The 23002-nt window shown below is 41.0% G+C and overlaps 1 protein-coding gene across 2 annotated transcripts in view; it reads left to right on the forward strand.

Annotated features, from left to right (window-relative positions):
- npepps (aminopeptidase puromycin sensitive) overlaps nt 1–23002 on the forward strand; it is a 193218-nt gene that overhangs the window by 120853 nt on the left and 49363 nt on the right. For both annotated transcript variants that reach the window (XM_067259120.1, XM_067259121.1), the window contains exon 16: nt 13741–13875. In XM_067259120.1, coding sequence (XP_067115221.1) covers nt 13741–13875 — 135 coding nt within the window. The remainder of the gene's footprint in view (nt 1–13740; nt 13876–23002) is intronic.

The raw sequence follows: 23002 nt of genomic DNA on the forward strand, positions 1-23002 counted from the left end.
ACCAGAACTCTGATAATGATAAGTTAGTGGGACAGACTGGGCAAGTTGACAAAGGAGACAAATGACTTTTAGTAACACAACTTTCTGTTATACGCGCAATGCCTTCTTTGACGTATGTAGAATATCGATTGCGGTTAAAATCATAGTTGAATTAAACGGTACTGGCATAATCAATGGAACGGTCTTAGGTGGCTGGCAAAACATACATGGTGGGAGTTGTTATATGCTATATGTTGCTAACTTGTACCAAGAATTAAACTTCATCTCTGGCTCTATTTCACCCCGTAATGTCCCTCAACTCTTTTAAACATCTGTATCGTTACTGGTGAAACAGTTGAAGTCATTACATCTGTCGTCATAGTATTGATGAAGAAAGTGTTTGTCCGTCTCTTCATAAACGGACTGACTAAGTTCAGTTGAGTTCTGGATTTTAATACGTATCTATCAATCTGCAGATTGGGAGAGAAAACCAGTCTTCTGACCATAAATGACAACACAACACCAAGCTTAGGTCTCAACCAGGTCTCTCTCAGCTCCGAAAGCCGAAGGACCCTCTTTAATAGGGCACAAGAATGTAAACATAGATTGTGACAGTCAGGCAGGAATGACGTTACAACAGTCTCCCAACACATGACAACTCTCACACTAGAGAGTTCATAGTTGGAGCTCTCCTTGTAGTCATGACAAGGACCGTTTAGCCAGTACTTTCTCCTGACCCCGAACATCTATTAACCTGACACATAGACACAATATACTGTTATTAATAGCAAGCTTACATGATAAACGTAGTAACTAGTATCCAATGACTAGTTCTATTGATTAGTGATTAATGTAAGCACACAGGAAATCCCAATTTCTTCCACAGTATCATTACAATTATTCATACTTTTTTCAAAATACAAAAGTGGAAACACTAAGAATTGCCATTCCCAAGACAAAACCCATTGTTCCCCTTATCCCACAAAGTCCAGGTCGTCGAAACCGATGCCATGGTTGTGAATCCATGGTTATCTTCAGTTGACTGTAGGTATTCTTTTAGGCAGAGTAGCCTAGTTGAACAAATTGCAAACAACGATCATATTGCTCACAGAAACTTTCAAAGAACTGTACTATACGCACAGACTCTGAGTCTTCCTCGGTTCTACGCAGAACTCGTGTCCTAGTGGCTAGCGTGTATCCACGTTGCTCTCTCTTCGATCTTCACCCATCCACCTCGGGTTTTTCCAGGATTTGCGTATCAAAGCCTTCACAACAGCACCTGAATCAGCCTTTGAACTTGGAAACACTTCAACCAATTTAGAAAACATATCAACAATCACTAAGCAATATTTTAAACATGGTTTGAGCACGGGACCTTCATCCGGACCATACCAAACTCCATTTCTATTCACACATCCTTCCTTTTTCCAAAGAGCCTTTTCCTGTGCTTTGGCCCAAGTTTGAATGTCCTGCAAACTTATAGTTGTCAAGTTAGGGTTATCTGGACATGGCAACGCCATCTCCTCATCTCTCACGTCCTGTAAACATAGACCAACATCAAAACAAATACAGGTCATCGCATACAGGCAATCTAGAAGCTGCTCTTGCTGCAGCGTCCACTCTGGCATTCCCCTGTGAAATATAATCCGTATTGTTAGTGTGAGCTTCACATTTGCATACAGCAATGTGTTTTGGTAATTGCAATGCATCCAGCAAATCCGACACATATTGGTAATGTCCCACTGGCTTTCCAGTGGGACATTATGGAAGCATAGGAAGTTTCTCACTTCCTATGCTTCCATATCATTCCAAAGTCATGTGTAACAACAAATGCATATCGACTGTCAGTAAATATGTTAACTACCCTTCCCTTAGCTAACCTACAAGCTTCAGTCAATGCAATCAATTCAGCTGCTTGTGCAGACAAGTTCGCTGGTAATGAGATTGATTTCACAGTGGCATATGAAGTGACAACTGCATACCCAACTTGATTCTTCCCTGTATCTGAATTCCTAGACGCCGAACCGTCAACAAAATATTCACATTCAGCGTTTAGAATAGGTGAGTCCCGTAAATCCACTCTAGGTGAACATACTTAATTAACTGTAGCCACACAGTCATGTTGTTCACCATCCCCCTCAATCGGCAAAAGAGTTGCTGGATTAAGCACATTACAACTTTTAATCGTAATGTTTGGCATATCCAACAAACACGTATTATACCTCAACCACCTTGCAGCTGACAAGTGGCAGGTCTTTTGTTCCAACAACAACATAGCCATGGCATGAGGAACCATCAAAGTCAAATCAGCATGTCCAACATACTCGCGTGAAGAGTGCACAGCTTTTTCAGCTGCAGCCACGGCCCTCAGTCAGATAGGCAGCCCGGCCGCCACAGGATCTAACTTTGCCGAAAAATATGCTACTGGTCTCAATTTAACACCATGGTTTTGCAACAAAACTGAAACCATAAATCCATTCTTCACATCAACCGTCTGTGTGAAAGGTTTCTCTTGATCTGGTAGACCCAAAGTAGGGCTTTTTTGTAATGCTAATTTCAACTCCCTAAAAGCCTCCTTCCTGTCAGCCTCAGGAGTCCACGTGATTTTGTCATCCGCGCCCAATCCAATACCATGAGCCAACGCACAGTGGAGCCTCAAGCACAGAATAGTTTACTATAAATGTTCTACAATAAGACGTCATTCCCAGAAAACTTTTCATCTGCTTAACAGTATTAGGTTTAAGAATTGATTGTACAGCAGCAATTCTCTTTTGAGAGAGACTTTTTCCCTCTGTTGTCAAGAAGATCACTTTTTTTCATACAAACTGTAATTTGGAAGCGCTAGTTTTGTGGCCACATTTTTCTAAATGACACAATTCAGTTGTACAGTGTCCTTTTCACATTGCTCTTTAGTCGGACTCGTCAACAATATATAATCAACATATTGTAATATTACTGTACCTTCTGTAAGTTTCATTTTTCAACACCTCGTGAAAATACGTATGACTGTCCACAAAGCCTTGTGGCATTCGAGTCCAAGTAAACGTTTTACCGTTAAATGAAAAAGCAAACCAAAATTGGCTATCAGTATGAATAGGCACACAAAAAAATGCATTGCTCAAATCTACAACAGTAAACCAACCACAATTATCTGGAACTTGATTTAAAATTGTATAAGGGTTTGCAACATTTGATGCTCTTGGAAATCTTGAACAAATCTCCATTCAGTAGGCCGCCCCTCGTCTCAAATTTTCTTTACAGGAAATATTGATGTTTGAACTGGAGAGCCATAATCACAATAGGTTCCATACTTTCATTAAACCCACATCATATTAACCCTGAGCCCAGACCTTTTTCTGTATTCCCCGTAATGCAGGCATCGAAGTAACATCACATTCAGGTTCAGAAACAGCACATCTGTTTTCAGACCAAAACATATTTTTCAACGTCAATTTTTCTTTCAAATGATCTTGTCTAAACCATTTTTCTTCATAAACGCCATCTCTGCCATCACTGGTATGAGCAACCACATGCAGATCTTTCACATCATAGCAATCCACATCGGACAAACTGACACGCATGCGCGATTCGTCAACAAGTTGGGAATTCATTGAACACACAGCCAACGAATTCAGTTTCCAGTGATAAACATATACCGGTATACCCATGCCATATTTTACAAATGAATGGTTTAACGTATTCAATTCAACCTCAATTTTCCTTAACAAAGTAATCCCTTCCGGTGTAGAAATCAAACAGATACAGAGTTTGCACATTAAATCTCGACCTAAAAAATTTATCTGACAGCAAGTTGAAAACAAAAAAGAATGTTTCACAATCCGTTCTACAGAATCTTTACAAGTCAACGGTACTGTATACCATTTTTTAGTAAAACTACCTGAAGCCGCAATCGACTCAGTACTCCTCCCACTCAATTTAGGAGGAACAGAAAAACTATCTTCTGTTAACACAGACACAGTGGCTCTTGAATCAACTAAAAAGTCTACAATTTTTCCTTGTACCAACAATGTATAATAACTGGCAAACATCTAAAAGGTTCTGAAGAGAATTTAACATTAGTTCCTTCTAAAGGAACCTCACTCTCTTCAATTTGTCTAATAGTGTTTTGAATCTGTATGTGTAAATTGGGATCAGTTACGTCACCAGTTTGAAGCTTCTCTCCGTCTGCATCTGTTCGCGATTCACTCTCAGCTTGGTGGCCCGCACCTCTTAGTCAATTCCCAGATACCCTTCGACCATTGTCAACCTCCAGACAATTTGGACTCCAGTGTCCCATCTGACCACAGATGAAGCAGGCATCCCAACCCGCCATTGGCCGTCCCCTCTGTTTCGCTCCTCCACGGCCTCCACGTCCACGAACAGCCTCTCTTCCTCAGGAACATTAATATTAGCTGGTACCTCTATTCCTCAATGAGCATTGTGCATCTCTGTTAACCGTACCAGATACTCATGACAAAGTTCTCCATCTTTCTGTCTGCATCCATTGATTTTCGTCATGTCTAATCTCAACGGAAAAGCATCACAAACTTGATCGCACACGCCAGTTATTGCTAGCCGGTAAGCATTATTGTCGTTATGGTCCCAATCTGGATTCGAAAGTCTCAAGTCTCTATCCAGCCATCAAGCACTAATCTGAGAGAACTGTGGCCCAATCTTTGTCATCAATAGACGTCTCAACTCGTGAGTAGTTGGCCTAAAGTCTCTACAGAAAGTTACCAAGTCAGCAACCATTCTATTACCGCCCACTTCTCTGGGCAACGGCAAATGAACCATTGCTTCTTTGATCTCAGACAAAGTCCATGGTCTTGGAACTAGCACAGTATCTCCGTTCGCTCCAGGCGCCTCAACCATGGCCATTTGAAAGGTCGGAGATTCAACACCTTCGGCCAGACCTCGTATGGTAAGGAGACTGTCCACCATCTTCTTCCGGTTCCTCTTCGTAACGTCTCGGAACGGAAAGATAAAGTCTTTGATATCCTGGTGGGCTACTCGTAGGTGGGCTACCCGTGACCACTGGTCCGGTCTCTGGAATCAGCGCCAGCGTTGCTAGCGGCTGCGGTTGGTGTTGCTGCAGCTGTTGTTGTTGGAGCTGCAGGGCCTGGAGCTGACGTATCTGCTGTTGCAGATCTGGCTGAAGAAGCGGACCCTGACCCTGGACATTGAGAAATGGGTGAAAATGTCCCTATCCTACCCTGTTCCCTCAATGAACTTTCCTCTTTCCAATCGCCAAAAGCTTTCCAGTCTGGCTGAAATCTATTTCGTTTTAACAGACAATCTTTGGTTTCTTCCTCTTTCTGAATAAGATTTATTTTCAATCTATTAAATTGCTTCAGAGAAAAAGACCCCTCTTCTGGAAAACCAGTCAAATACCCAAACATGAATTTGCGATATACTACTGTTGCCATAATTTTGTTTCATGTAATTGATATTCGGACAGTCCCCAGACTATCATTATTCTTGCTTGAACTACAACCCATGTTTTTACCTCGTGAAAAAGAAACAAACACAAAAGTAAAATCAAGTAATTATTTCTTTCTCTTTTTTTCCCCCCCAACACTTATATTTACCAATATCACAACTTCACAATGGAAATATACCCCACTGAATACAATCGTAAATTACAAATGATCAAACCGAAATATCAATCTGACACCCTTAATATTTACTCGTACTTCTTTTACCCAAAAAAACATCTTTTAACGCGCAAGCTAATAACTCAAACCTTTATTTTGAAATTCCATAGGCCTAGGCTACTTCCTGATTTATTAATTTTTTAAACACTCAGCTGGTTTACCAATTTACTCAAGTATACTCTTTACCAATTCTCTCGGGAATTATATTAGGCCACGTTAATAAATAAGAATATATGACCATGATCTACAGAAAGCCAATACAAACCTCAGAATATTGCATAACCCAACATAACCCCTATCCAATCTCTCGGGGTCTCAAGAGACACAACACTGTATCACGTGTGAACTACCACCCTAATATGTATTCGTCAACACATTTCCCTGCATGCTATTTGTACGACTTGCACGTACAGGACAGCGCTCCTCCGGTTTGCCCGATTACCCAATTAACCGAATTAATGGCAATAGCCTAAACGACACAAATTTAGACAATTCAAATCACACAGCAACCCCCCAAAAAAATAAAAAAATATATCTCACCGGTTCTTTTGATGATCCCGCGTCTGCCACTGGCATTTTCTACAAGGCCAAGGGTTCACACAGACTTTAAACCACAGACCACGTTTTTGCACCCATGTCATAATTACAAGCACCCTATTTCTATTTTTTTATATTGTACATTATAGCCATTTTTATACTTAATATTTATTTTATTCTACATACCTGTCCCTTTAGTATGAGTTAGTATTAGTTAATTAGACTTTTCACCTTTTGTATAGTATAGTTAGACTTGTTTAAACTTACAACACTTTAAGATTTACTCCTATATGTTGAATGTATGCACCCTTCTGTGCAAACTTTCCTGGCGATTAAAACCCTTTCTGATTCTGACAATAACTTTCTGATAGCACCATTTGCTCCAGGGATCCAGCATTTTTTACACAATTGAGCCAACATGTGGTTCCTTCCAGCATGAGCTGTAACATCATGAATGTGTCTCAAGACAAGTATTGTAATGTGTGATTCCTTTGGCAAGACTTGCTGCCTTAGAGTCATCTGGCATTGCCCCTTGGCTCAACCTTCCGCCAACTCTTATGACTCCATCTTGAAGCACTGGATTCAACTTATAAAGTGAGCTACTTTTCTTCACCCTTTGATGTTCCTTCAGCATGGCCAAGTCTTCAAATCTTTGTTGTTGACAGTACTTCACAATTTCTGTCTCTGCTTTGGTCAAACCTTCACATGTTAGATGAGCTCCTTTGTAAGCTTTCTTGAACTGATCCTTTCTTGGCTTTCAGTTCACCAAGCATATCTTTCAATTTCAGATACTAGGTCACTGCACGTTTAAGCTTTATCCAGGATGAGCAGTGGGTCATCAACTGATCTATTGCATCTTTGGGCTCTTGCGCCTGAATGACATATACTTGAGTTACTCTTTTGACCTCTGGGTCGTCAGCATCCAGCATTCCAGGATCTGGATTCTTGGGCCACTGGTCTGGTGCACAGAGCAAAAAATCTGGTTCTGAAATCCAACTTTCATTTTTCAATAACTCTTGAGACATTATCAGCAGGATTCCGAGTGGTATTGACATACAGTTAGGTCCAGAAGTATTTGGACATTGACACCATTTTCATCATTTTGGCTCTGTATACCACCACAATGGATTTGAAATGAAACAATCAAGATGTGCTTTAAGTGCAGACTTTCAGCTTTAATTTCAGGGTATTTACATCCAAATCAGGTGAACGGTGTAGGAATTACAATACATTTTATATGTGCCCCCCCCCCCTTTTTAAGGGACCAAAAGTAATTGGACAATTGGCTGCTCAGCTGTTCCATGGCCAGGTGTATGTTATTCCCTCATAAAGGGAGTTCGTTATTTCATTGACAAGGAGCAGATAAAAGGTCTAGAGTTCATTTCAAGTATGGTATTTGTGTTTGGAATCTGTTGCTGTCAACTCTCAATATGAAGTCCAAAGAGCTGTCACCATCAGTGAAGCAAGCCATCGTTAGGTTTGTTTTGATTTTTCAGCCTATCAGAGAGATAGCAAAAACATTAGGTGTGGCCATATCAACTGTTTGGTACATTCTTAAAAAGAAAGAACGCACTGGTGAGCTCAGCAACACCAAAAGACCCGGAAGACCACGGAAAACAACTGTGGTGGATGACAGAAGAATTCTTTCCCTGGTGAAGAAAAACCCCTTCACAACAGTTGGCCAGATCAAGAACACTCTCCAGGAGGTAGGCGTATCTGTGTCAAAGTCAACAATTAAGAGAAGACTTCACCAGAGTAAATACAGAGGGTTCACCACAAGATGGAAACCATTGGTGAGTCTCAAAAACAGGAAGACCAGATTAGAGTTTGCCAAAAAACATCTAAAAGAGCCTGTACAGTTCTGGAACAACATCCTATGGACAGATGAGACCAAGATCAACTTATACCAGAATGATGGGAAGAGAAGAGTATGGAGAAGGGAAGGAACTGCTCATGATCCAAAGCATACCACCTCATCAGTGAAGCATGGTGGAGGTAGTGTTATGGCGTGGGCATGTATGGCTGCCAATGGAACTGGTTCCCTTGTATTTATCGATGATGTGACTGCTGACAAAAGCAGTAGGATGAATTCTGAAGTGTTTCGGGCAATATTATCTGCTCAGATTCAGCCAAATGCTTCAGAACTCATAGGACGGCGCTTCACAGTGCAGATGGACAATGATCCGAAGCATACTGCGAAAGCAACCAAAGAGTTTTTTAAGGCAAAGAAGTGGAATGTTCTGCAATGGCCAAGTCAATCACCTGACCTAAATCCAATTGAGCATGCATTTCACTTGCTAAAGACAAAACTGAAGGGAAAATGCCCCAAGAACAAGCAGGAACTGAAGACAGTTGCAGTAGAGGCCTGGCAGAGCATCACCAGGGACGAAACCCAGCGTCTGGTGATGTCTATGGGTTCCAGACTTCAGGCTGTCATTGACTGCAAAGGATTTGCAACCAAGTATTAAAAGTGACAATTAGATTTATGATTATGTTAGTTTGTCCAATTATTTTTGGTCCCTTAAAAAGGGGGGGGCCACACAAAATGTGTTGTAATTCCTACACCGTTCACCTGATTTGGATGTAAACACCCTGAAATTAAAGCTGAAAGTCTGCACTTAAAGCACATCTTGATTGTTTCATTTCAAATCCATTGTGGTGGTATACAGAGCCAAAATGATGAAAATTGTGTCAATGTCCAAATACTTATGGACCTAACTGTATCTCCACTGTAAAGTCTGAGAGTGCTCTAGGATTGTTGAAATTCTATTAGCAACAAACGTCTTGAACCTTGTGCTTACACTGTTCAAGTACTGTAGCACAGCCGTGCTATCTGTCCAGAAGATTGAGTTGTGAAGTTCCAGTTCAAGCTCTTTTCTCAGAAGCTTGTCTATCTTTACTGCAGCTGTGGCTCCAGCCAGTTCCATTCTGGGTAAAGTTGGAGACTTCAAAGGCACCACTCTTGCTTTTGCCATCATCAGAGTGGATTTAGCTTCCCCAACTGCAGATAGCTTCTTGTTCCATAAGCATCTTCACTCGCATCACAAAAGTGATTTAACTGCACCAAACTGCTTTGTCTTGATGCATCTGTCGACTCCAAAATTCTCGAGCTGTTGCAGACCCGAGATCCATCTGTCCCAGCTTCTAACAATATTATCTGTCAGGTCTTCGTCCCAGCTATACTTCGGCATAAAATTTGCAGGATTCTTTTGGCAGGCAGTACAACTGGAGCAAGAAAACCCAACAGGTCAAAGATGGAACTCACGAGGGAAAGCAGGCCTCTTCTCGTGAGTGGTCGATCTTTGACGTTGATCTGGAAATTTAACTGATCTGATTCGGTGCACCGCTGAATTCACAATGTTCTCTCCATCGGCAAGTTGTCTTCATCCAAGTCCAGATCTTGAAACCCTTACTCTCTGTCTTCTTCAGGAATTGAGTTGAGCAACTTCCGGCTGTTACTTGCACATTTTCTTACATTTACATTTAGTCATTTAGCAGACGCTCTTATCCAGAGCGACTTACAGTAAGTACAGGGACATTCCCCCCGAGGCAAGTAGGGTGAAGTGCCTTGCCCAAGGACACAACGTCATTTGGCACGGCCAGGAATCGAACTGCCAACCTTCAGATTACTAGCCCGACTCCCTCACCGCTCAGCCATCTGACTCCCTTGTTATTGTAATTGTTTGTCATTTCTGAAGCGCAAATGTAGCAACACTTGGCGATGATGTTGCACCAAAGCAGGGCTCCAGACTAACTTTTTTTACTAGGAGCACAGTAGCCCCTGACTGAAAATGTTAGGAGCGTAAGCAGAACATTTATGGGAACACCTTATATCGACCTGCAATGCAATTATTAATGTAACTAGAGAAGGTACAATTCTGGGGAAATTGTGGGGTATGCTTGCGTTGGTTGCAGATGGGTCAGTTTTTTTACAGAAATGTTTACAACTGATATACAGCGACTCACCACACAAGCTTGAGTTTAAATACATAATTTAATGTGACATTTCAGAATCAGAATCAGAATTTGGTTTATTCGCCATGTATGTTATACAAACACAGAATTTACTGTGGCAGGGAGGTGCAAAACACTAAACATATACAGATCTTATATTAAGTAAAAGTACAAAAGTTTAACTATTTCTAAGAGCTAAACAATCTAAGAATACAACAATTTAAATATAAAATAAAATATATATAAAAATAAGAATAATGAGCAGCGTGAATGGTCAAGATTCACGCTTATTCCGTGTTCTGTTCTCTAGTTAGGTTGTTACAAATTCCTTTAACCTGTTTACGTTCCTGTATCGCCCGCGTTACAAAAATGCTGCCCCCCCCTTCCTCAGTTACGACGCACTAAATTCTAACAAATATATTTTTTAGACGCTACACATGTTATACATCATTGGAAAGCTACGATTCTTGTGCTTGTAGATATGTAAACCATTTCAAGATCGAGTCACAACAACAAGTTTAGTCAACGTCTTTGTCCAGTCACCACTTTGGTGTTGTTTACAAAGCCAAACATCTCTACTTACCCTCAAAGGTTCTGTGTCGTCCAGGTATGCAAACAACACATCAAAACTTGATCTGCGTACATTCCCAAGGGTTCAAAGTATCTAACCATGTAAAGTAATTTGTCCAACTACAATGTTTTACGTTCATGAATAGCCATTATCCTTTGTTTCATTATGCAAGTTAGCCGACGGAAGAAACAACTTGTTCACATAAAAGTGTTCTTTCTCAGGTTAGAAACGGAGAATTTACGATATGGAGGGATCAAAATGTCCGTTGAACCCTCCCCTTTTGATTGACACCTTGTTTGACCCAATAGGAGCTTCCATGCCCCGTTGACAGCCCTCTAAAGCCAATTAGGTCTGTGCGTCCTGCCCCCCCCCCCCCCCCCCCCGCCCCCCCCCCCACACTCTTTCTAAACAAATTTCTCGAACTGGCTTCGACTGGCTCTGAAATGAGCTCGTTAGCCTTGTAGCTGAAAGCTAGCTGAAAATGCCAATACCTCATTTGTATGTGTCTGTGGAGCCGTCAAAATAAAAGTCGATTGCGCAATATGGTATTGCGCAATCAGTTTTCTTTGTGCGCCAATCCTGGGAATCAGATAAAGCACTCCAATGTGTTCATGCTTCAATTTTTGTGTTTCAGTAATACTAATTAGGGATTTAGCTATTATATATGATAGTTCTAAGTACCACCTTTCATTAGAGATAACAATTATGAAAAATAATACCTTTTATCCTGAGTATTTGACCTTGGTTACAAAGGGTCATTTTGGAGTCTCCAAAAGGCCCTTTTAGAAAATGAATGGATGTACTCTTATAAAAACATGTGTCAAATATGAATATATTGTGGTATTATGTTTGACTTTTGATTTGAATTGGGTAAGGCTTCAACCTGTGGTCCAATTTAGTCTTCCAGCTAATACCTACCACCTCTAGGCCTCTTCAGGCCTCTGTTTTCAAAACAAAATCTAGACGGAAATATAAATTTTCACTTTCCTTGTGTTCAAGCTTCTATTACTCAACACTAGTAGGACTGACAGGGGTCCTGACAACAGGGGACATAACTTCAGAGTGTCAGCTTTCAAAAGAGATCATTTACATGCATGTACTCCAAATGGTTCAAGAACAGCTTCCAATTTACTTTGGGTATGCTGTTTAGGCGTTTTCAGGCAAATTTAACAGGATTCTGAAGAGGTTAATCCGTGCAGAGCAGGTTTTTTGACTAATGTAGGTTTCCAAATTAAGCCCTAGCTTGATACTTACTCCCTTTCTCCTGAACCGAATACCCCAAGCAAAAATACATGTGCACTTGAATATGTTTACCGTCTCAAATGAAATTAAAATCATAAATAATAAATGTAATAAAATATAATAAAGGAGAGGTCAAACTGTGTGGCTCCACTCTGTGCTTGTCTGACAACACCAATTCCCGCTCTCACGCGAGTGTATTCAAAGCTATACACACCCAACAAAAAGCCAACCATCCCAACTGATCAACACATTCATTTAGGCTTCTACAGCACCTTTCAGGCTGTGTCTGGTAAGGGGGAACCCCATCCTTAAGACCGCATCGCAAATCAATCAAGTCAAGTTCCCTTCAACATAGTCAACTCAAGTTATGTCCCTCCAAGCATGTCTTTGGTGTATTCGTACTGTATTTTCCACAGACTGTTGCTTACATGTCTGGCAGAGTTCACAAGTTTTGTTCCCTGAACATCTGCCACGCACATGACACCTTCTCCTTTTTGCATGACGGGGAAGGAGTTTCAGGCAAAAGTCATTTGTGAGTTTGTAAGAACATATATCGCGCAACTTGTGCAACCACCCAAACTGTGTAGCAGCCCAACTACACAGTGAGCTCTAGACCTGTTGACTCATTTATAGCTCTCAATGTCTCAAATCTCTTGTGAAACAAACGATCATTACAGCCCCGCCCATACCTTAATTTAAATATCTCCTTGGTCATGTGACCTATGATCTCAAACTAGTTTCAGAGTATCTACTAATTAGTCTTACACACACACACATTAGATTGCCCTTTTTCATATCAGGGGATTTTACATGAATGTTTCAAACATTTTAATTTCAATAGCTCCTTAGTCATGTGACCTGATCTCAAACTAGTCTCAGAGTATCCACTAATTAGCCTTACACACATAGATTGTCCATTTTCATTGGTGATTTTATTGGCAAATGATTCGTTTGGCCCATGTTTGAATACATGCAAAAATTGATTTATAAGTTATGTTTATCTGCCTTACAAAACATGGCTTATTTGCAATCTATTGTTGCCACTGTAAAATAAAGGGACACCAGAATTGCACTTGTGTCATTGTCTACACGTACGTGAAAGAAACGCACTGTATATAATTAAATTATTTTAATTTTGCACATAATTAAATTGTACATATTAGGTATATTTATACACTATATGTGACACGCTCTGGTGAAAACGGGCGGTTGTTAGTTGTTGGTGCCAATCGCATCTTCCGAAAACAACCTGAAAGATGAGGAAGAGAAATCATCGTGCTCACAATGCAATGCCCAATATTAGCCTATTCATTCTATTTTGGCCATGGATGTAGGCTAAAACGAACAAACATTAGAGAAGATGTAAAAAGTGAATGTGAATTGTGAATCATTGCTTTGTTTCCTGTCAAGCATTTATAATATGCAGGGAGAATTCAAGTTGGTATTGTGTTGCATCATATCACATTTTGTATTTCTTGAGGTTAATGGTCACATGGCAGTTATTAACCATGACTTGTAATGCTCATTTTGCCAGCTGCCCCATGTTAATAAAAATGTATATATTTAAGTGACTTGTGCACAAACTACATGCATGCACATTACTAGAAAGATTTTCTATTCCTCTTGCCCTCCAAATGTTTGTCATTATAGACAGTGTTAGAGTGCAGGTGTCTCTCGAATCCAATGTAATACCTCTAACATGATTGTTGCTTTAGAACACTTTGTTTTGTTTATTGCTGTTTTAAAAAATCGAATCTAATCAAATTTCTGTTACATTAATCAATCTCTCCACTCTCACTACAGATTAATCCAGGTACAGTGGGATTCTATCGTATCCAGTACAGCTCATCCATGCTTGAAAGCCTGCTACCTGGTATCAGAGACCTCACCTTGCTCCCTGTAGACCGGCTGGGTTTGCAGAATGATCTCTTCTCCCTGGTGAGACTACTTTATTCTCCAATTAAAATGTGCAGAGCCTACTAAAATCAGTATAGAAAAGTGGACACTTAAGACCACTTAGCTACTTGGGTAGTTAAATGACTACTGAAGAATTACATGGCTTAAGTCAAATCCAACATCAACCAGCAAAGTTGGTTACTTTTACCTGATAATTTACTTTCCATCAGTTAGCTAAATTAGCTAGCTAGTCACCATTTTTTTTACAGCAAGAAGGCTTGGGGCAGCTCTCAGTGGAAGGACAACAGAGAGATGCAGAGAACAAGTTTCTATGGCGGACTATCCCTGTTTGCATGTTCTGAGTGTTGCCTCCCAGCGTTTCATGCTTGTAGACAAATAAACATTTAAAACCAAAGAAAGATGTGACCCATCTAGCCTTTGGATGTGAAACTGGGGAGAGCCAGAAAAGGGGGGGGGGGTTGCCCTTGGGACAATTAAGTTGTGTTTTAAAGTAATTCAATACAAAGCATTTTATAGTTAAACCAAGGAAATTAGAATCTAAAAACGAACTATTAAATGACAAGTTAAGATTAGTCTCTTAACATTTTCATAACCTCTATAACAAAACACTAGAAGCGCTTAGCCGATTTGACCTACTTATAGCTTGGATAATGGGTCAAATGCAGGAGCGGCGCCAGATAATTTTTAATGCAGGTGCTAAGGGGGTGCTAGATCATTGACAGGGGGAGCTGCGCAATTCTATATATTATATATAAATACTATCAGGGCTGCCTGGGCCAGAGTGGGACCGATTTTCAGCCCGGCAGTGTAATGGCCAAAGCCAGCCCATCCCCCATCAGGGGCCGAGCCATACGTTGAACAATCGGGGCTTAACCCGAACCTAGAACCTAGTCAAGGTTTTGATGCAAGGTGAAATCGGAACTTCACATGAATGCGAGCGTGCATAGCGCGCGAGCGCAATTTTTTGCATTAATTTCTGTGCAAAATAGTTCTAATATAAATATTTCGTTGGACTCAAATTGTAATATTTTCTGGAAATTACAAACCAAATTTGTACCTGAAAGATTCAGGGCTTTTGAGAAAACATATTTTTCCCACCCTTGCAGGAACCTAGATTTATGAAGTGACAGATCTTTCTTTTTTTACCTGTCTTTTTCAGTTCCTCCTGGCATCTTTCCCCCATCCATTTTATTCTTTTTGCATCAGCTTAATCTTGCTAACTCCACAACAATAAATGATTGTTTAGGCTTGTCTCCGTGGCAACAAACTTGGTACACGCACTTGTGTTTGAGAAAGAGAGCATGCGCGACAACTGAAAACGGCACTTTTTAATCCACGGTCTGATCATGCGCTTATTTAGATTAAAACCTATTGTAGCCTATTAGCTTACTTATCAGTCACAGTAACTTAACACATATGGTTTTATTCGGTGTGTGAAAAAAACTAAGAGAAAGCAGGCGATCTGCTGGGCCAATTTATGAGCGGGCAGAGCGGCCCACCGTGAATTCTCCCGATGGCCACTCTGAATACTATTAATACATTAGCAATATTTTTGGGGGTGCTATTGGGGTGCTTTGGTCTTTCTTGGGGGTGCTGAAGCACCTGCTAGCCCCTCCCTAGCGCCGCCCATGGTCAAATGACATCTGAGTCTTCAGACCGGGACGTTGTTACTGACAATGATCGCTAGATGGCGCTTCTTTCACACAGCCAAGGCCAGTTTAGTTGGAAACTAAACTGGCCTTTGTCTATCTGTCATTCATTTCCTTGTTGATAGTCAGTGACTATTTCATTACGTTTCTTTTCTAGCCGATCAATCATTCAGCAAAATGTAATTTATTTTAAACGATGTTAAACACGTTGCAGGTTAGACTGCATTTGGTCTATAAATGCATAACCTGACATTATAAACATTCTATATTGTCGGCTGTTTTCTAGCCCTTCAATCATTCAGCAAAATGTAATTTATTATAAAGGATGTTACAGAAGTTGCGGGTTAGACTGCAGTTGGACGATAAATGCGTAGCCTAACATTATCAACATTCTATTGTCAGCTGAGAATGATCACTTTGTTGTCCCTAGTCAAAAGTAGTGTAGCGACCTGGTAAAGGGAGTTCTCGGTTAACGGGTCAGCCTGTCAGTATATTTACACACAGGGACATAATAAACATTCAAGGGTCTGATAGATCCAGTTATTCTGAACAGCTCATTCACCAATATCTTCCTAAGTTATTTCTTAAATTTGTCCCTAAGAGAAATCTACGTGTGATTCATGACGTGTTCTTAAACAGCAGAATTGTTCGCAGGTGTGTTCTTAAAATGATGAATCCCAATATTTCGTAAGTTGAAAGCTTGTGCCCCGTTGCTCCTATTTAGCATAGGTAAACGCCCCGTTAATTCCCATAAAAGGGCATGATATGGCAGGGCCGTGTGCACACTCAGAGAAATGTCAAAACGACGTGGTAAAGACGGTGGAGGCCTCGACAAAAGACAGAAAAACTTTTATAATTCTGAAGTGGAGGTACAGCTGCTAGACGTTAGCGACAAACAACACATCATATTTAATAGCGTCAGCTGTCGATACAAAGCAGTAAATAAAACCGATGCATGGAATGCAATTACTCATGCAGTGAATGCTGTATCTGGAGAAGTGCGCAGAACTGATGAAGTGAAATGAAATGGTTTAACTTTAATCTGAATTCTGAAGCAGAAAAACATATTTCAAAACATAGCCTAGAAGACAGTTGACTGTTACAAAATATCCATGAGGACTGCTCTTGGTAGCCTAAAGCGTCCCAACAGGTACTCGTCACTCTCTGCAAATAAATCGGTATGGTCACGGAAGATGCGTTCCCTCCTCAGGGGACGATCTGCAAAATTTTGCAGCAGCAATAAACACGCCATTGTGTGATGTTGTCTTAGTGTGCGGAATAAAACTACTTTGGGCCTATAAATACTGTGAGAAGTCTCTTATTATTGGATGGCAAGATTCCCCGTTAACATAATTCATGTGAATTGAAGGTAAAGCAAGGCTAGTTAATTTAAATAGGCCTAGCATAATTCATACACTATGGCAATTCAAAGTGCTTTACAAATGAGCAGAAGTGTAAGTGTAGTGTGTATTTATTAAAACAAACATTTCATTATGTGTAAAATAATAAAAAATATTAGTTGCAAGATTATAAAGGAGACAAAATATTCAATTTTAAATTAGAACGGACGAAAACGGTATAATTACTTATTTTGCGCAAACATGTCAGCTCTCAATTGTGCGTAAGAGTGCTCTTGGGTGTGCTTACATTCTGTTCTTACCTAAGAACAAATCCCAAATAAGAAAACATTGGTGAATGCCAGAATCTTCGTGAAAAATGCGTAAGTGGGGTTTAAGGTTGTGGCATTGAAGTTCAGGTTAGTAGCCAAGGGTGTAAAGACCATTCGGCTAATTACAGACGTCTTAAACTGTTAAAACCCCAGTGCCACATACAGGACGGTATTCACACAGGCATTGGCTTTAATTTACATGATAGTTTGTTTCATCAATTGAAAAAACTGATCTGGGACTTTCTAGCTTGCATGTTTTTAGATGTTTATCTGCTCCAAATGAATGTGTTGTCTAAACAATTTGTTGGAAGCAAGATCCCACACTTGGTGCCTTGGTGCCCCTCCCCCTGCCTGTCACTGGGCCAGGCTGCTTCTGCTGTAACTTGCTAGCCAAACTGAGGGGACTGTTTGAACGCTGTTTTAAAAAAATATTTATGTATATTTGAGACCACACATTGTAGATGTACGTTTCCACTATATGTTAACAGATTATGAGGTCGATCCGATTAAATGAGCGAAAACAAGGCACATCTGTCCATATTTTGTTAGCTAGATAGAGCGATGGGGAGTTTGTCAGCGCTCAAAATATAGCTCTAAAACAGGGGCACTCCTCGAACATAAGCTCGATTATGAAAATAAATTAAAAAACCCAGCTGGGAAAGGTTATCGGTTTTCACAGTCCTGTAGAGGAGACCTTCATGAACAGAGTGACATCAAATTGAGGCTGTGGCATTAAAGTTCAGGTTAGTAGCCAATGGCACAAAGTACTCTCAGACCATTACAGACCTCTTAAAATGGGAAAACCTTTGTGCCACATACGGGATGGTATTCACACAGGGATTGGCTCTAATTTGAGTGACAGGTTGGTTCACCAATTGAAAAACTCATCTGGGAATTTTGATTTAAGTAAGGGTGCTGAGATTTTACTGTCGCAGTTTGGCTTCCTAAACAGCAGTAGAATTCCAAGTTTTTCTAAACCGTGTTGTGTACAGCATTACAGTGAGCTACACTGGCTTAAAACTACAGGTATATAATGATAATTTTATCCATGAATCATTTACTAGTAATATAATGTCATAATAAATCATAAAACGTTCATTTGTATGTGAGGCATGTTTATTATTTTAACGATTGAAAACTTTATTTATCAGACCGCTGTCGTATATGTCGTCAAACAGAAGCTAATTATGCTAACGCCTCAGTCAACTAGCGAAAATTGACTACTGTTTTCGAAGGTAAATGTACAAATAATATCAGCGTACATCGTATTGTACATTAAATCTCACAATTGTGTTTTTTATCACAATGTTAAATGAACAAAAAGTTCAGTTTTGCAGTTGTCGACGCTTGGAACTCTCCGTTGTGATTACATTGAGAGCAGAACGTTTGTCCTCCTTAGCGCAATCCACCATCTGAGACTGGGCAGTCCTTTGCAGGCATATGCAGGCAAAAACATTAAAGCTAGTTAACTTAACTATTTACTGAGGTACTGTATTCGCAATAGCTGCTGGCAGCGTGCCAGCTAGTTAGTATTGCGAATACTGTACCTAAGATCGCTTAAGTTAAATTTATCAAAAAATAAGTTAGCTACAGTTTATGATAACGTTACCTAATTTAGCTTATGTTAGCTCAGAACTTTTGCTACTGCGAATTTAGGAGCAGACCTACAGTAGGTACTAGCTAACTAACTTACTTTTTAAGTGTTTAACTGTTGTTACTGGTAGTAGCTAAGATATGCTACTGTACAGTAGTGTTTAGGAACGGTACAATACTGGCATTAAGAAAATACTGTACTTTTATTCGCCGAAACAGGCGAATCGGGTGGGCCCTGCAGGGGCCAGTTTCAACATCCAGTGTAACTGACGCCACTTGTATGCACATCAGCCTAGAAGAGGACACCCAGATCTCAAAACAGCTGCATGCCTTTTGGGAAGTGGAGTCACTGGGCATTGTCAATGGGAAGACACAGAGTGCAGCTGAAACTGAAGCTCTTCAGAACTTTGAACAGACTGTGACACACAAGGATGGTCGTTACCAAGTTGAGTTACCATGGCGACCTAACAAACAGACACTCAGACAACTTTAGAGTGGCTAAAGGACAGTTCGAAGGCCTCAAGAGGAGACAAAAGATGGATGCAACCCTGTACTCAAGGTACAATGATGTCATACAGGATTATCTGCAGCAAGGCATCTGTGAGGACGTGTCAGCGGCAGAGCAACCAGAGGCTGTGAAATACTACATGCCACATCACACTGTTATTCGAGAAGATAAGGCAACAACTAAACTGAGAGTAGTATTCGATGCATCATCACACGAGGAAGGTTGCCCCTCCCTAAATGACTGTTTACTGACCGGGCCGAACCTTAATCCAAACCTGTTAGATGTGCTAATCAAATTCAGACTCCATGAGATAGCCTTTACTGCAGACATCACTAAGGCTTTCTTGCAGATAGCTGTAGCAGAGAAGGATAAAGATGCTGTTAGGTTCCTGTGGCTACATGGACATCCAACACAAGACTGTAAAGATGAGCTAGGCATTATGAGGATGAGTAGAGTAGTATTTGGAGTGTCACCCAGCCCATTCCTGTTAGCTGCCACCATAAGAAACCACATCAAGCAATATGAAAGTGAGCAGCCCAGGGCAGTGGAGGTGCTGAGTGAGTCTCTCTACGTGGATGATTTGATCTACAGCTCAAGCAATGTTAATGAAGCCTTTTCAGTTTCCACAACAGCAAAGGAGATCCTGTCCCACGCCGGCATGAACCTGTGCAAATGGGTGACAAACTCCACATCTGAAAGCCAAGTGGACAGAAAGTGGAGTGGAACACGCGACAGAAACAGACACCTCTGGAAATGTGCTGAAAGTGTTGGGGTTAGTATGGAGCTCAGAGAAGGATGAGTTTGTGTTTGATTTAAAGGGACTACTGAACATTTTAAAGGGTAAAGCACAAAGAGAAATGTGCTACAGACATCAGCTCGTATCTTTGACCCTATTGGTTTCCTTACTCCATTCACCATACGGGTAAAATGCCTGTTTCAAGAACTGTGGGGGAGGGGAGTCAGTTGGGATGAACAGCTACCCACAGACTTGGCTGAAAAATTGAATCAGTGGTGTGCGGAGCTGCCAAAGCTCCACCTTTTGGCCATTCCGCGATGGTATCACATTGACATCCAGCCCAACTCACCGACACTGAAACTACACGTCTTCTGCGACGCCAGTGAGAAGGCATACCTTGCCTATCTACAAGGACCGAACAAGGAAGGAACGCTTAAAGCTCATGGGTGCACTGATTGGAGCAAGGTTAGGAAACAACCTTCTCAAGCCTCTGAACATGGAGAAAAATCAGCTTAACCCTTGTGTTATCTTCGGGTCATTCTGACCCATCAGTCATTGTGACCCACTGTCGTATTGCGACAACTTTACCTCATACAAAAACAAAGTGAAGCATTTTCTTTTAACCGTTGGGCTGTCTCAGACCCCCCACATTGCAAAGGTTAAAATAAAATTATTTGTATTGGGTAAAATTGGGTAAACACAACGATGGTTCGTTATGAACCTTTGGGTCATGTGACCCGAAGGCAGCACAAGGGTTAACACGATGATTGTTTTCCATTGGATACGCAGTGCAGCACAGAAATGGAAGCCATTTGTGTCAAACCGAGTGACTGAGATACAAAGCCTCACAAATCCAGAAAGGTGGTCGCACTGCTAGGGGAAAACCAATCCTGCGGATTTACCCACCAGAGGCCAGAGCGTCGAGAACCTCATCAAAAGCCAGCTGTGGTGGAGCGGCCCTCCTTCAACGTCATCAACTGATGATGCAGAGAGCATTGATGAGGACTGCGTTGCAGATGAGAACACTGAACTCGGGTCTAAGTTTCAGACGGCAGTACAGCTCACTAGCACTGAACAAGTTGAACCACTGTTAGACCTACACAAGTACAGCAGGTTAAAGACATACAGTCACAGAATCCCCGCCCTTTGAAGTCTAGTGGACAGCCTAAGAAGGCATACATTGCACTTTTCACGTGTGCTGTCACTAGGGCAGTGCATTTGGAGTTAGTTTCAGACCAGACTACTGAACATTTTCTCTTAGCTTTAAGGAGATTTATTGCAAGGCGAGGGCTGTGTAAAGTAATTTACTCAGATAATGCAAAAACATTCAAAAGAGCAGACCAAGATCTTAAGGAACTGTGGAAGTCATTCAGAGGATCAGACCTCACAGAGTTTTTCACTGATAAAGGGATCACCTGGAAGTTCATCGCAGAGAGAGCTGCGTGGTGGGGTGGCTTTTGGGAGAGACTTGTGAGATCTGTAAAAACATGCCTAAAGAAGATCCTCGGGAAAGCTTCACTAAGTTTTGAGGAACTCACAACCATGCTTACAGAGGTAGAGGCTGTGTTGAACTCCAGGCCCCTCTCCTATGTACATGAAGATGCTTCAGAGCCCCAGCCACTCACACCCTCTCATTTCCTGGTTGGGAAAAGACTGACTTCTCTACCACCAATGACTATGCTCCCACCATCTCAGGCAACACATGTGAGCAGAGAGGACATGGGCAGGAGATGGAGATACCGGCAGAGACTCTTGACTAGCCTTTGGAACGGCTGGTGAAAGGACTACTTGATGGACTTGAAATCAGCTCACAAGTGTGAGACACCTCCACCCACTGTGCTGAAGATGGGAGATGTCATCCTGATCGGAGAAGACAACGCGCCCCGGCAGACCTGGAAAATGGGCAGGATAACATAACTGTATCCAGGGAGAGATGGACTAATTTGTTCCTGTACTGTCCGTACCTCTATGGGCAGTCTCTTAAGGAGACCTGTTCAGCTGATATATCCTTTGGAGATTAATTAAGTGATGGACTGAATAGTAATGAACAATTGTTCATTGGGCGGGAGTGTTGTGAATTATTATTAATGGAAGATGAGTTTAATAGTACATTAATTAATTATTTGAAGTTAAGGATAAACTAACTGATTTATGTTGTTTAGTTTAAGAACAGTTAATTATTAATGGAAATTTGATGTTAATTTGAAGGTGTATAATGTAAAGGGGATGCTTTTATTTGAAGTGCAGGAAGTGACGTGGGAATGTACTCTCTTCAGTGTTAGTAGTGATTCTATGAAGTCAAGTGCTTTTGCTAGAACCTGCCATTGTCTAACTTGTCTAATTGTTTAACTCGAAATTCTTCTTCTTTGTAATATTGATTCATATTGGAGAGTAAAATATTCTGTCCTTTAAAAGAAAAACGTTTGACCATTATTCAAAGCTTCCATTACACAACACAGCGTGCCTGTTGTTTTGTTTCAACACCGTTATACTACGCGTTTAACTGACAGCACTAGTATTTAGTAAAGAAATTGGATGGTAAGAGCTGCACTCAAGAGGCCTTTGCCTTTCTTAAGGTGTAAGGAGATAACAGCTAAACGCATAGTAGATGGCAAGGCTCTCAAGGAGAACGACTCCTTGAAAACAGACAATTACAAAGGGGAGCGTTGCCTTGAAAACTTATAGCAATCGGTTGGATAACCATCCGGTCCTGGGGACTTGCCGCTTTGCATAGAGCCAATCGTTGATGCTATCTCCCCGACCGAAAGGTCCTCCTCCAACCCTGCAGCCTCCCCTGGATCTAAGGACGGAACATGCAGGGTCTTAAAAAAGTATTACAATACAGAAGGGTCTACAGATGGGCCGGAGCTGTATAGTGAAAAAAAGCTTGAAAACTGGAGTTAATTTTCTATCTGTACATTTCGAGCCCCGCCCGTCATATATATCAGAGTTGGTCAGATTAGCAGTTCTCTGTCTTAGCTGGTGAGCGAGAA

The sequence above is a fragment of the Osmerus mordax genome, chromosome 21, assembly GCF_038355195.1.
Source record: "Osmerus mordax isolate fOsmMor3 chromosome 21, fOsmMor3.pri, whole genome shotgun sequence".
NCBI classification, from domain to species: domain Eukaryota; kingdom Metazoa; phylum Chordata; class Actinopteri; order Osmeriformes; family Osmeridae; genus Osmerus; species Osmerus mordax.